Here is a 13,544-nt window from a genome sequence, read left to right as displayed (position 1 = left end):
GTGGTTTCTATGCCTGGAAATCCCTGGCTTTATCTACATGGTTGGCAGCAGGTGGGCTTTCTACAGTTGCCTCTTGAACTGTGCAATTCTTAGGACTAAATCAAGCTTTAATTCCCTACCTCATTCTACAGCAAGCTGTAATGCTTAAGTAACCTGATCTTTCCTTGGCCCTGATTTGTCCTCTCTGCACGAGAGCATCCCTTCCTTTTTCTGTACTGGCAACATTCTGAGCTGTCCTCGGACTCCAAGGGACACATTAGAGTTCTGTCAGGCAGTTGCTGTCACAGCCAACCCCAACACCAGCCCCATCTTTCTGGGAATGAGATAGCAGCCCAGGAGGGTGATGTGGTATGCATTGATCTAAATAACCCATCAAACAGAATTTGTACTGCTCCTTCTGAGACAAACTTCCTTCTGTGGAAGTGGAGTTCCCTTTGCAGCAACTTGTGCTCACTGCCTCTTCTTACTCAAGCAGATGATGATAGGACAAAGGGAAATGGTTGTAAACTAAAAGAAGGGAGATTTAGATTAGATGTAAGGAGGAAATTCTACACAATGAGGGAGGTGACACCCTGTCCCAGGCTGCCCAGAGGAGCTATGGGTGCCCTATCCCTGGCAGTGCCCAAGGCCAGGCTGGGGGCCCATGGCGGGGGTTGGAACTGGATGGGGTTTAAGGCCCTTCCAACCCAAACCATTCCGAGATTCTGTGATTCTACAGTTCTGTTATTCTATAGTTCTATGACTCCGTGACTCTGTGACTGTGATTTTTTGTTGCTGTGTTTCTTTGCTGTGCACCTCGCAGCCCGCGGGGGGCTGAGCCACAGGAATCGTCAGCCGCCGCAGCCCGGGGGTGCCTGAGGGGTGTCGGGGGTGGGAGCTGCCCCCCAGCCCCACCCGGGCGGGGCTGGCCGTGCTATAAGGGGCGGCGGCGGCGGGACCGGGCGCGCTATGGGGAGCGCGTGGTGCGGAGCGGAGTTGCTGGCGGCGGGGCTGGGGAGCGGGGCGCTGCTCTTCCTCCTGCTCCTCCTCCTCCTCCTGCTCGTCGTGCTGCCGGGCTGCTGCCGGCCTCTGGAGCTGCGGCGGCGCCGCGGGGAGGTGGGCTCCCTGCCGGCCGCGGACCCCCGCCTCCCCCGCCTCCCCCGCCGCCCCCGCCGCCCCGGCGCCCGGCCGCCGCCGTACCCCAACGGCTGGTATCGAGTCCTCGACTCCGCGCAGCTGCCCCCCGGGACCGTCCGCAGCCTGTCCCTGCTCGGTGAGTCCCCGACGGGCGTCCCCGTTCCCTGGGCCCGGGATGCTGGCCAGGCTGCGGGGCATCCCCGACGGCGGGGCATCCCCGGCATCCCCGATCAATGCCGTGCCCGTGCCCAGGAGTGGGAACACCCCTGATGGGTGTCTCGGCCAGGGCACTGGCCCCGCACGGCGGGCATCCCTGACGGGCCCCCGGGACATCCCTGCCCCGGCCGTCTGCACTGGGGCACCGGGACAGCTCTGCTGCATCCCCACCTGGACATCCTCAGCAGGACATCCCCACCAGGGCATCCCCACCAGGGCATCCCCAACATCTCCACTCCACCAGGGGATGGGGGCATCCCTACTTGGGCACAGGGACATCCCTGCCTGGGTGTCTCCGTGGGGGCACGAGGACACCCTCACCTGGACATCCTCACAAGGGCACTGGGCACTCTGCCGGGGCATCCAGCCAGGGCACTGGGCCATCCCAGCCAGCACCCATGCTGGCTCCCTGCCCTGGCTGTTGCCAGTGTGCAGGACATCTCAGCCTGAGCATCTCTGCTGTGGTCTCTGCTATGGCACTAAGGCATCTCTGTTGGGGTATCCCTTCTGGGTCACCCCACACAACACCTACATGAGGGCACCAAGCATGGCACAGCCTCGGCTTTTCCACAGGCACCAGGTACCCCAGCTGGGGCATCATGGCACAGGCTCACTGTGCATGTGCAAGGCACCCCTCTGGGCTTCTTCTGGGACAACAGGGCACCTCACTGCCTGGTTCCCCTCCCAGGCACTGCTGTGCCCACAGCTCCCCCTGTCCTGGGGCAGATCAGGTCTCACAGCCACATCCAGAAAAATCTCCTAGGTTGTCGAGGGTCCTTTTGCCTTGAAGATGGTTTGGGACTTGTTCAGGTGCCTTCCTCATCATAAAGGAGGTTTCTGCAATGAAGTCCCTCAGATTCAGTGTTGGTGTTTTATTTTAGATCTGTTTTCAAGAGCCATCTTCTCCTGTGATGTTTTGTTTCTTTGTGTGTCGGGAACTTTCCAGTTCATTATGTACATCCTGGAGAGCCCTTGCCAGCCTATCAGTTGCATCACTTCATTGTCTACCTGAAGCCTGGGCCCTGGTACCCAGTCCTCCAGGTCTAGCTAAAATGTGCAGGTAAAATCATTTCACCTTGCAGCATGATGGTAGTTTACTGGTGCCAGGAAGACTATCAGTAAGTAAGAGAGTTAAACAACCCAGAGCTTCCAAGTCTGTGTTTAATTTATCTGGGATAGTCTCTGAGCATAGCCTTGAAATGTGGCCCTGCTCCAGAGACAGTGAGCAAGAGGAGATGAAGAAAAATCTCTTGACTTGGTCCCTGCATGACCTGACTTTGGGGACCAGGTACGTTCCAAACCACAGCACAGAGCATGCAGGAAAGCCGCAGGCTCTCCTGAGGACTGCTGTGTCCTGCAGCTCTGTTGCCTGGGGCTTGCTGCAGTGAAGCTGCTCATACCCCAGGGGAGGCTCCTGTGCAACAATGCCCCTGAGCGAGTCCTCTGGGCTCTCTCCCAGCTTCTGTGTCCCCAAACAAGAACTGCATGATGACCTTGTGTCTCTTTCTGTGCCTTGTGTTATTCCTGTCATAATTGCCATTCATTTTCCATGAAGAAAATAGACTAATTTCACATGAAAACATCTGTGCCTGTATGTGGCTCTTAAGTTCTAGATATTCATTTACAACAGAGTTTCTTAGCATATATTAGGCTGGGATATTGTCCTGCCACATGGGGAGATAATCAGATTTGATGCACCACCCTAAGCAAAGATCAGCTTCTCCTCTGGCTCTGCTGGCTCCGGAGTACAAAGGCTGGAGATGAAAGCAGTGCTAGCTCAGGAGTCCCAGGAGAGGAGTTCAGGCAGCCCCACAAGGCTCTGACCACAGGTACCACTTCAGCTCTTCATGGCAGATGAGTTCCAGACGCGGTGTAAGAAGGAAAGCTCTAGAGTTGGGACCTTCCTGGGCAAAGCAGCAGGGCACAGGGCTGTTCCTTGGGACCCCCCAGGAACCTAGGCTACAGTTACTCTGACCCGCCAGAACCACTCCTGTACCACTGCTCCTGGTGACCCTGTGTCACCTCCAACAGCTGTATGAGCTGAAATGTCTCCTGGCATAGCCCCCCTTTGCTCTGAAATTCAGGTCAGGCAAAGAGGCAGTTTGGTGACAGGAGAAAATGCTGATACAAGGAATGACTGGTTGCTGCCTGGGGGCAGGGGAAGGACCTGCACCTCCAGTACCTCCACTCCCCTCACCAGCTGCCAGCAGAGGTACCAGTGCCTTCCAGCAAGGCAGCAGTGCCAGGCGTCCTGGATAAGAAGGCGCCTCCAGGCACTGCAGTAAAACCATGTTTTTCTGCCAGATAGCAGAAATAACCTTTTCTAGGTTTGAAGGCTGGGGAAGTTTTCACTGTTCTGTTTTCTTTGCCCAGGACACAAAACCAAAGGAAGTAGCTTTGTGTAGCTCACGGCGTGTCACTAGTCATCAGTGTGGCTGTCTGGGAAAATGTGGACAGAAGCTTAGTTTGGTCTTTGGACTTTAGTTTGGACTCATTTCTTACTGTTTGAGTGCTAAGGTACAACACCAGCTATAACAATCAGATTTCACAAGCTGATGCGTTAATACACGTGCACTGCATGGCACACCGTATGGAAGAGAGGAACATGGAGCACCCCAGCCTTTAACTCACTGGCTGCCTCCATATGAACAGCCCCCAGAGTGCTTCCGAGCACCCAGACCAGCCAGGACACAACTCAAGGGGATGAAGGGACAGGTCCAGCGTTGCTCTCAGGCCAGGTCCTGACGAGCAGCCCCTCTCCCACAGCATGGTGCCACAGCATCGAGGTGTGCAGCTGCACAAGAGCAGTTCGCACTGTGCCAGGAAAGTGTCTGGCACCAGGTTTGTCCCTTGGGGCAGAGCAATTTTGGAGGTGACGGCATGGCACTCAGTGCAGTCATGGCCTCCTTGCACAGCCACGTGAACAGACCTACGGCTATAGCATGGGCACAGCCTCTGTCTCTCCAGAAGCCAAGGCAAATTTTGCAAGTTTTTTGCTGAGCTAGCAGGGTGCTGCCCTGGGGGCAGGGGGGAGGAGTGTGATCCCAGTGAGCAGAGACAGATATCAGCGGGGCAAACATCACGTTGCATTGGGGCAGAAGGAACTTGACCCAGCAGCAAAGCAAAGCAAGTCTGGGTGTCGGGGCAATGCAGCCCTAGCTCTGCCAGCACTGGCTCCATCCCTCCCTGCACGGAGCTGGCTGGGGCAGGAGCTGCCTTTTGTTTAGGCAGAACCCCCCTGCCGGGGAGGTGACGGGGCTCTGGCTCAGCCAGCCCTGCCTGAGGAAGGGATTCTGTACTGAGCTGCTGGGCTGTGGTGCATGCGGCTCTTGGAGGCCAAGAGCAAACAGAGCTCCTCCTTTCAGCCAGATTTTCCTGAAATTCACGAGCCCACGCTCTCCTCTAGACGTCTTGGGCAAAGGGACAGGAACGGGGCTCTCTCTACATGCAGCCACAGCTCTGCTCTACCTGGAGCCCCTCTTTAGCAGAGGGAGCATCCCACGTTTTTACACATTTCTGTGGAGGCGGCTTTTCTCCTTCAGCTGAACCAGGCTCTGACAGCCCAGAGAACGGGTGCTGAGGGTGGGAGCCGTGCGGGGTTGGAGGCAGCTGCTGCGGCCGCCCGGTGCCCTCTGGTGGCTGCGCGGACGGGGCTGGGTCCCGGGTCCCGGATCCCTGAGCCCACCTGGCCCTGCCCGGGGCTGCTGGCTTTAGGGATACGCCGATATCCCCCCTCTTTCTGCAGGAGAGCATCTCGCTGCGTTCCGCACCCGGGACGGCCAGGCCCATGTGGTGGACGCTTACTGCCCTCACCTCGGTGCCAACCTCGCTGCCGGCGGGCGCGTCGTGGGCGACTGCATCGAGTGCCCCTTTCACGGCTGGCAGTTTCGAGGAGAAGATGGAAAATGCACCAGCATCCCATATGCTGAAAAAGGTGAACCTTTCCCGCATCTGCAGAAAGCACCTGCAGTATTGTTAGTGCCCTGGGCATCGTCCTAAAAAAATATTTAAAATATTTCAGTAGGGAAAAGTGGGAAAGTGGGCTTCATAATAATTGTGTTAATCCAATTCTTTTCTTTCCCTGCAGTGCCAGATTTTGCCAAGGTCCGGACGTGGCCGTGCTGTGAGGTGAACGGGATGCTTCTGCTCTGGTACCACTGCGACGGGACCGGCCCAACGTGGGCTGTGCCCGAGCAGCCACAGATTGCTGCCAAGGAGTGGGTGTTTCGGGGACAGACAGAGCACTTTGTGGACGCCCACATCCAGGTAGCACTGGGGCAACACCTGGGGCACATCTGGGTCTGGGTCCTCTGCTGGAGTCCAGTTCAGGGATTTCTCCTCCCAGATGACACGTTAATGGGCATCTTCTCCCAGTTAACCCAGTGCCACTGGGCAGCTGCTGCTGCCAGCAGAGCCAACACCTAGGAATGCATCACTGTGCAAGAACGTGGCAGATGTTCTCCATATGTAGGGTCCATGGGCTGTTTGAGAGACAACAGATGTCCTGGGTGGCACTTAAAGGGAATCTCTTAATTTGCTTTGATCTATATCTGATGTAGTTTTTAAAAAAGATTCTTCAAGGATTGCTGCACTTATTGTCAGGAGGCTTTTCAACTCACTGACGACAGCAATGGAAACATACGGTTATCTTGCTGTTGATGTTCATAATCTCCATCATATGCTGACAAATGTGCCAAGCCAAACAAAATGACTGCAGTTTCTGTTGTCTTGGTGGAAACGAGGGTGGAAAAGGGAGAAGTTTTGTGGCCGTAAGCAGAAGTGAACCACTGCACACAGGTCTGTGCTATGGCCAGACTGTGCTACTCACCAAGCTGCAGGAGAGGTGGTGTACTTGAGTAACAAAGCAGTTAAAACCTCAACAAGTGACCTGATGCGGGCAGGCTGGTGGGGTTTACAGGTTTACGCTGGTTTAAAATATGTGAAATCCAGATTAGGATCACAAACACAAAAATGCTTCATTCTTTACAATTTTTCTAGGGACAGAGGAAGTTTGGAGTCCCAGCACGTGTGGCTACAGAAGTTAACGTGTTTAGGTTAGCTTAATATTAATGCTGAATGTTCTAGCTGCACATTAAATTATTTTACACGCTAGTTAAGAGCTGGTCCCAGGTCAGTGAGTGCTCAGACCCCACCTCCACTCCCTGGGCTGCCTCTTGCCATGAGATGAGGGCCCTGGGCTATGCTGCAACCACACCACTGCTGCTGCAGCACTGCTGCTACAGACAGGCAGCTCTTGCCCAGGTCAGCTCTCACCAGCGATAAATTGTTCCCTTTGGCAGGAAATCCCTGAGAATGCAGCAGACACAGCTCACCTTGCCTTTCTTCATGGACCGTCTTTTCTGAGTGGATCTGATCTGAGATACACCAAGTCCAAGGTGTGGGATTTTATGAAGCATGTCTGGAAGGTAGGACCCTACGTCGCCTTGTGGCCACAAGTAGGTTGAGGTCCCTGAGGCCAGGTCCTCTTTCTGCCTCAGTGCTTGAGTCCTACCTCACCTCTTCTGCCTCATCCCTCAGTCTTCAGTTCAAATCTTTTTTCTGTACCTCAGTGGTTTTAGCCTCACTCCCTCATCTGTGCTTAGCTCTAGATGCCCTTCACAGCCCCCCTTCAGTCACCCTCTCGCTGCTACCTCCCCTCAGCCCATGCTCTTGACCCCTGGCTCTTGGGCTGAGCCGCTCCTTCTCCACCCCTCCAGGCCGAGTGGCAGCCGGAGCCCGAGCCCAACCAGCATTGCTCCCGCATGCTGCTCCAGCACACTGCAACCGTGTTCGGGAAGCGCTTCCCCTTGCTGGACTTGTCGGTTTCAGCCAGGCAGGTATGTCCTATGTGCCATGAAATGCCCTGTATGGACACCAGGGAAGGCAGGTGGCTTGATGAGCCACGGACACGGTGCCTGCCCTGTTGCCCTTGCATCCTGACCGGTCCCTTTTACTTACACAAAACCATATTTCCTATCTGCCAAGTGAGCCTATTTGGTGAGGTAGCTTGCAGAAGCCAAGGGCAGGAGGTTGCATTAATAGCAGTGAGCATGAGCTGCACAATCAAGTAGGGCAGGGTGTTTTCTCGTCTCACAAATGAAAGCTGGTGTCGGCAGGAGCAGAGACCTCATGGATGTAACTGAACTACCCCTTCCTGCTGGATCTGAGAGCAGGGTGACCACCAGCCCCTTGAGCTGAATGGCGTGGTAGGCCAAGAGGACAAGTCCTTGCCTGCCTGCTCAGAGCAGCCTGTCCTACCAAGGGCATCGGAGCTGCTGTTCCAGCAGTGGGGCCGCTGGGCACTCTCCCCTGATGGTGTGCTCTTGCTCTGCAGGTGGGGCCAGGGCTGGTTTTCCTCATCTTTGAGCATGCTTTCCTGGGCCATGGGGTCATCCTGCAGACTGTGACACCACTGGAGCCTCTCGTGCAGAATGTGGTCCACAAAATCTACTACCAGAAGAATGTGCCGGCCATAGTCCCCAAGTTCATCCTGAGAGCAGAGTGTGTACAGGTAAGGCTTCTGAGGAAGAATGTGCCAGAAGTGATCCTCTGGAGCTTGCTGGATGTTGCATAAAGTAACAGCCAGCCCATGTGGGCTCAGAGATATGTAGGAGCAAAATAGTCTTGGGCATGATCCTTTCAGTGCTTGGCACGATCTTTCCATTTCAGGGGCCTGAATAACTAAACTCAAGGTTTAGTGAAGAGGGTCCCTGCAGTGGCTCATCTGTTTATGATGGTGGAGAGATGCTAGCCATCTGCAGTGGGTGGGGAACTGGGGTACAAGGGTTAGGCCACCTCTCCCAGGTTGTAGAACATCTTTGAAAGGTCTAATAACTGCATCCAGATTTCCAGCACCCCAGGCTGGTACTTTAAAACCATCCAATATCCTTCAGTGATAACTGTGCCAGGAAATATCCCTGCTAATAAATTATAATGAGATTTGTCAATTCTTGCCCCTCCTGACAGAGTTTTTTCCAGGTCTTTACAAAAAGGATTCATAAAAGTGGAGGGAGAGCCCTCCTGGATGTCTCCAATCCCACCTGGAGCAAGACCATGGCCAAGTTCAGGCCAGGCATAGAGCTGTCTAGGAGCTTTGAAAGGAGACTGCCCCCTTCGGGGTGACCCATTCCATTACTGCTCTACCCACGGTGTTGATTTTTATTTTTAATGTCCATTTGGAACTTCTCAACCTGAAACCTGTGGCTGTTGCTCATTATACCAGGTGGCACTACCAAGATAAATCTTACTCTGTCATCCCTGTAACTCCCTTTTAAGCAGTCAGAATAGTTCATGTCATTCCCTTCTGTCAGGGGTTAAAGCATGGAAAATGTTTGGTCTGACCAGAGGGCACCATAGTAAAAATTGCCAAAAGACGATTTTCAAATGCCAAAAACCTACCCCAAATCAAACCTAGCTTTGCTAGCTTGTATTGTTTAAATGATGGTTTAAATTTATGCATTCTTACTAATGCGAATAAGCAGCACTTATTTCTGCAGAGATGTCTTTGTGGAGGGAAACTCCATGTCTTACTGGGTACATATCTGAGTGGAATTTAAAACACCTGTGCTTAATTTATAGTGCCCTGGTTGGCTGGAGCTACCCAACAAATCAAAAATCTCATGTGGAGCTGCTCCTACCTTCACAACCTCCACTCATTTTCCAGTATATCCCATGGCAGGGGCTGTCTAAGCTGAAAGTAGCTCCTTGTTTGGGAGCTGCAATGGGCTAAATGTCTGCTAACTGCAGACAGAGAGCAGTGGTGCTGCAGTTTAAAAATAGTCCCACACCAACCACTGGGAAGAAATGCTAAAAAATAAACCTAGTGTGCAGGCAGCATGCACAAAGCTGCTCATTCAGTTTCCTCACCACCCTTCTCTCCCCAGTTTGAGCGAGATATAACCATCTGGAATAACAAACAGTACCTGCTTAAGCCGCTGCTGGTCAGAGAGGATGCGAGCATCCAGAAGCACAGGCGCTGGTTCGCGCAGTTCTACAGCGAGAAGAGCACGAGGCCCTCGGCACCGAAGGAGGGCCTGGACTGGTGAGGATCCTGCTGCCCTCTGCAGTACAGCTCTCAGGTGGCTCCTGGTGGGCAGTGGTGCTGTGCAGACTTGAAACCCCTTGTGTTCATGCTGCTGCAGGGAAGAGAGCCTGAGCCCTGGCGTTCCCCCTTTTCCCCTCTGTGTTCAAGGCACTTGAAGCCCCAAGGCTGTAAATGCCTGCTGTTGCAGTTCTGCTGTCATATATGTTCTGAATTTGAACTTAAGACTGACAGAACCCCATCTAAAACAACCTTGTCTCTCACTGCTGTCATCACTTTGTGTAGTTAAACGAGACACTTTCCATATGGCCTTTTATTGCCTGAAGTTTCCTTTCCCAGCCATGCTTGCTGTTGCTTCTGCACCTCAGCTAGGGCAGGCTTTGCTCTCTAGGGAAGCTTTGACCAATGTCTGTATGGCATCAGAGGTGTAATTACAAAGCCCACAGATGTTTGCTGTCTGCTATCTGACAGCAGGCTGGGCAGCATGGGTTTAACTGCTCACTTTGCCCTCACCAGACCTGTGGGCTTCCTCGAGCCTACTGAGCTCTGAATGAGTGAATTCCTCATGCACCAAGTTGGGAAGCAGAGGGACCATCCCAGTGACCAAACCACTTTGAGAACATCTTTGCAGGTCAAGGATGTTAATAAGATCCTGTTTTGGTAACCCCTGGATTCCAGTGATGCTAAGGATGCCCAGATGGCTGTAAAAATTTGTATCTCACGGCAAGAGCACAGGTGTCACTTGCTGTCACTGTGCTCAGAAATTGACACATAGAAATTAGGCTGCAAATATGGCTAAAAGTGGTCTAGGTTCCCTTGTGCTTTGTGCCTAAATGTTTGATATTAAAGGGATAAATTCTGCCTTGCTGCACACCAACCTGTATTCACTGTAGAAACAGCCTGCCTTGTATAGTTTGCAGGATTCTGGCAGCTACTCAATGCCACAAGCTTGCAAGAGCAAATGCCCAAATGAAGCAGCTTTCCAAGCAGGCTGGTGGCTGCTGCCCTTGCACTCTGTGCGCCTGCTTGTGCCTTGTGAATTCTGTGCCTTGCTAAGGTTTCCGGTTCCTCCTTCACCATTAACCCATAGAGCAGGAGCTGGAGAATGTCATTGCAGGCTCTGCCAGTGCAGAGTTCATTGCCCACCCCGGCAAGCACCCCGGATAACACCGCAAGCTGTGCCTTTGCCCTTCACACCAGCCTATTGCACTGGCAATACTTTACTATTAAATTTTTTTAACAACTGATCTCATGTGTGTGATTTGTCATTTTTCACTTGTGGCACAAACCCAAGGATGTGCCTGTACTCAAATGGGCTTTGTGTGGGCTTGTGTGTGTAGACACTTCCCCGTGTGAGTGTCCTTGCATGGCAGAAGTGGTCCTGCTGCTGGCCCATGCTGCGCTGCTTCAGGAGCCACAGGAACGCTCCAGCAAGGAACGCAAAAAGATATCAGGGAGCTTGGGCAAGGAGTATTGCCCACACTGGCAGCTTGAGCCTCTCAGGGCCATGAGAGCACTATGAAGCCTGTCCTGACCAGCCCCACATGGGGCCTTCATTCATCCCCTGCCCATGATCAAGGAGCCCCTTTTCAGCACGGCTCTGGGCCATTGCTCCCTGTCCCAGGCGATGCTGCAGGTCTGTCGATGCTGAGCTGAGCCCTGCCCATGGGCTGGGGCTGACTTCCCAGCCTGGCCTGCCCCATGATCGCAGGGCTGTGGCTGACCCTGCTTACCCTCACCAGGCCTGATCCTGACTGCGAGCTGCAGATTGATGTCCCAGTTTGTCTTCAGACCTGCCTCATTACCATGAGCTTGCCAGATGATCTGGACTTGGCTGAGCCTGGCCCTGACCTCCAGGCCTGCCCTGCTCACCTCTCAGGGCTGTGGGAACCCCTGTGGGCATGGGCATGGGCAGTGGAAAGGAGATGGAGATACAGCGAGAGGCAGAAGTTCCAGCTTCTGGGACAGAGCCAGCCCAGTTGCTCCCCATTCTGCACTGTGCTCCCATACAGAATCCAAGGAATGCAACTTGTTGAAGATCAGAGTAGAGGGAGTGAGTCCAATCGGCTTTCTTAGATTCATCAGTTCTTCTGAAATTAGAGGAAACCATGGCACACCACCAACAGAGCCTGACTTCTGAGTTACCATTTCTTTCTTTACTATGACTAACGTTCTTTTCTGTTAAGGCAAAAATTAGAAAACTGGGAAATAAGTCAGTATTAGCTTAAGCCTTTCCTTTTGCAATCTTATTTATCCTTTTAAAATGGTCTATCAAAAAGGACAAGTTATTGCTGTGAGACACTGGCAAGCCAGAGGACAGCAAGCACTGTCCTCAAGTCTGCTAAGCCTTTTGGCTATCCTTTATCCTCTTCACATATGTAGACGTTCAAACAAATTCTTACTCATAGGAATTGAAAGCATCTAAGCTTACTGTTAACTGAAATTGCTCATTTACATCAAATTTCCTGCAAAGCTACAGACATTCTATTATATTCTGAAGCTACAGACACTCTTACTGTTATATGCTGATAGCTGTATTTACCATTGTCGCATATCTTCATATTGTCACACTTGCCAAAACAGTTACATCCAATTGCCAGACCTGTTGTCAAAAAAAGTCTTTTATTCTTTTTCTTTCCTAACAAAGAAATTAACTAGAAACTTCCTAACTATCAAGCTTATTTATTTATTTATTTATTTATTTTTCCTGGTAAGGTTAGAAACCCCCAAAGGATATCAAAACAATTCAAACAAAAGGATACATGAAGGGTGACTGGAAACATGCCTTGGATTTGCCAGCAGTAGGCTTGGGCTCCTCCTTTGAACCCTGCTCTATGCTGTGCTGTATGTGGGACAATTCCCCGGACACTTCTGGTTCCTTTGGAGCTGGGTTTTGGAGCTCCAGACAGCATCAGCAATGCCACCCCCCTGCATGCAAAACTCCTGAGTGAGCCCCATTCCCACACCTTCGTGGGGCACCTTGAGTCAGGTCAAGGCTGACACAGCCTCTACGCAAGGATTTCAGCACCCTTTGATATTTTGTCTATCAGTGTAAATGGCCACCGTGTGCCCTGTCTCGTGGAGAGGGCCGAGTCTGCTCAACACCTGGCTCAATGCCTGGACACCTCTTTTCTTATGGGGTGAGATCAAGTTCACAGGAGGATCTACCTATAGAAATGAAAATCACTGACCACAGTGGACAAGAACATGGCATATGTGAATTAAGACTAATTATAACAGCATAAAATTCAGCTGACCTGAACCTGTCCTGGCTGTGTGAATATAAATATTGCATTACAACTTATTGTACAACATGCATCCAGCTGGCCAAATAGTGTTGGTTCACTTTCTGATAGACACAGATGTCTTGCTAGGGAGAGGAGCAGGTTCACTGCACTGGCAACAATGCCTGGGATGCTCAGAAAAATACTTTAAAATGGTTTGGGTGCACAAGGGAGGCAGTGAGAAGCCACTATAGAGTTCTATGGCTGATTAGGACCATCAAAGAGACTGCTACTGAGATTTAAGTCCCTTTAGCATATTTCTTCCTTTCCCTCTTCACACCGAGACACTCAGCATTGAGTGAGGTCCCATGAACATGCTTGAAAAATAGAAAACCTCAGACACTTCTTTTTTCCTAAAGGTTGTTTTATTGTAAAACCATAAATACAACACTGACATGAAAATCCTCAAGCAACGGATGCTTTCTTACAGTTACAGTTTGTCTTCTGCCTTGGCATCAACTCTGAAAAGAATGTTGCAGAAACATGTCTCTAAGTATCTCCAAATAACTGAGCTCTGGCCTGGAGTGCTCAGCTCGTTTGGAAGCTAAGTGGAACTATTCCTCTCTCTTGTGGAATATTTCCATTCAGACAGCAACAGACTTGTAAAAACAGCAACATTTAAACACCTTGATTTTTTTTTTTCTTTAATAATCCTTTTCATTTGACGTCAGTCTAAGTTTCAAACAGCACTGAATTTATTTAGCTGTAAAAACAAAACAAAACAAAACAAAATTCTAAAAAGAAAAAAATCAGAAGAACTTGAGTTGGCCTCAAGCGTTCATATATCACAATAAAAATCAGCAACTCAACCCCGTGCAATATTGCTCTCTATTGAGTCATTCGATCCACACCAACAATACATGAGACTTCAAACAGGTTTTGTTTTG

The 13,544-nt window shown here is 51.5% G+C and overlaps 1 protein-coding gene across 1 annotated transcript; it reads left to right on the top strand.

The window, feature by feature from the left end:
* Positions 1–643: 643 nt before the first annotated feature.
* LOC116497035 (cholesterol 7-desaturase-like) lies at positions 644–9,377 on the top strand. The gene is made up of 8 exons (XM_032200531.1): positions 644–652; positions 1,075–1,252; positions 5,078–5,266; positions 5,420–5,598; positions 6,633–6,758; positions 7,050–7,169; positions 7,667–7,843; positions 9,216–9,377. The coding sequence occupies exons 1-8, from the start codon at positions 644–646 to the stop codon at positions 9,375–9,377; spliced, it is 1,140 nt and encodes a 379-aa protein (XP_032056422.1).
* Positions 9,378–13,544: the final 4,167 nt, after the last annotated feature.

This window comes from Aythya fuligula, chromosome 19, assembly GCF_009819795.1.
Source record: "Aythya fuligula isolate bAytFul2 chromosome 19, bAytFul2.pri, whole genome shotgun sequence".
NCBI classification, from domain to species: domain Eukaryota; kingdom Metazoa; phylum Chordata; class Aves; order Anseriformes; family Anatidae; genus Aythya; species Aythya fuligula.
This window is presented reverse-complemented; position numbering and strand designations above follow the sequence as displayed.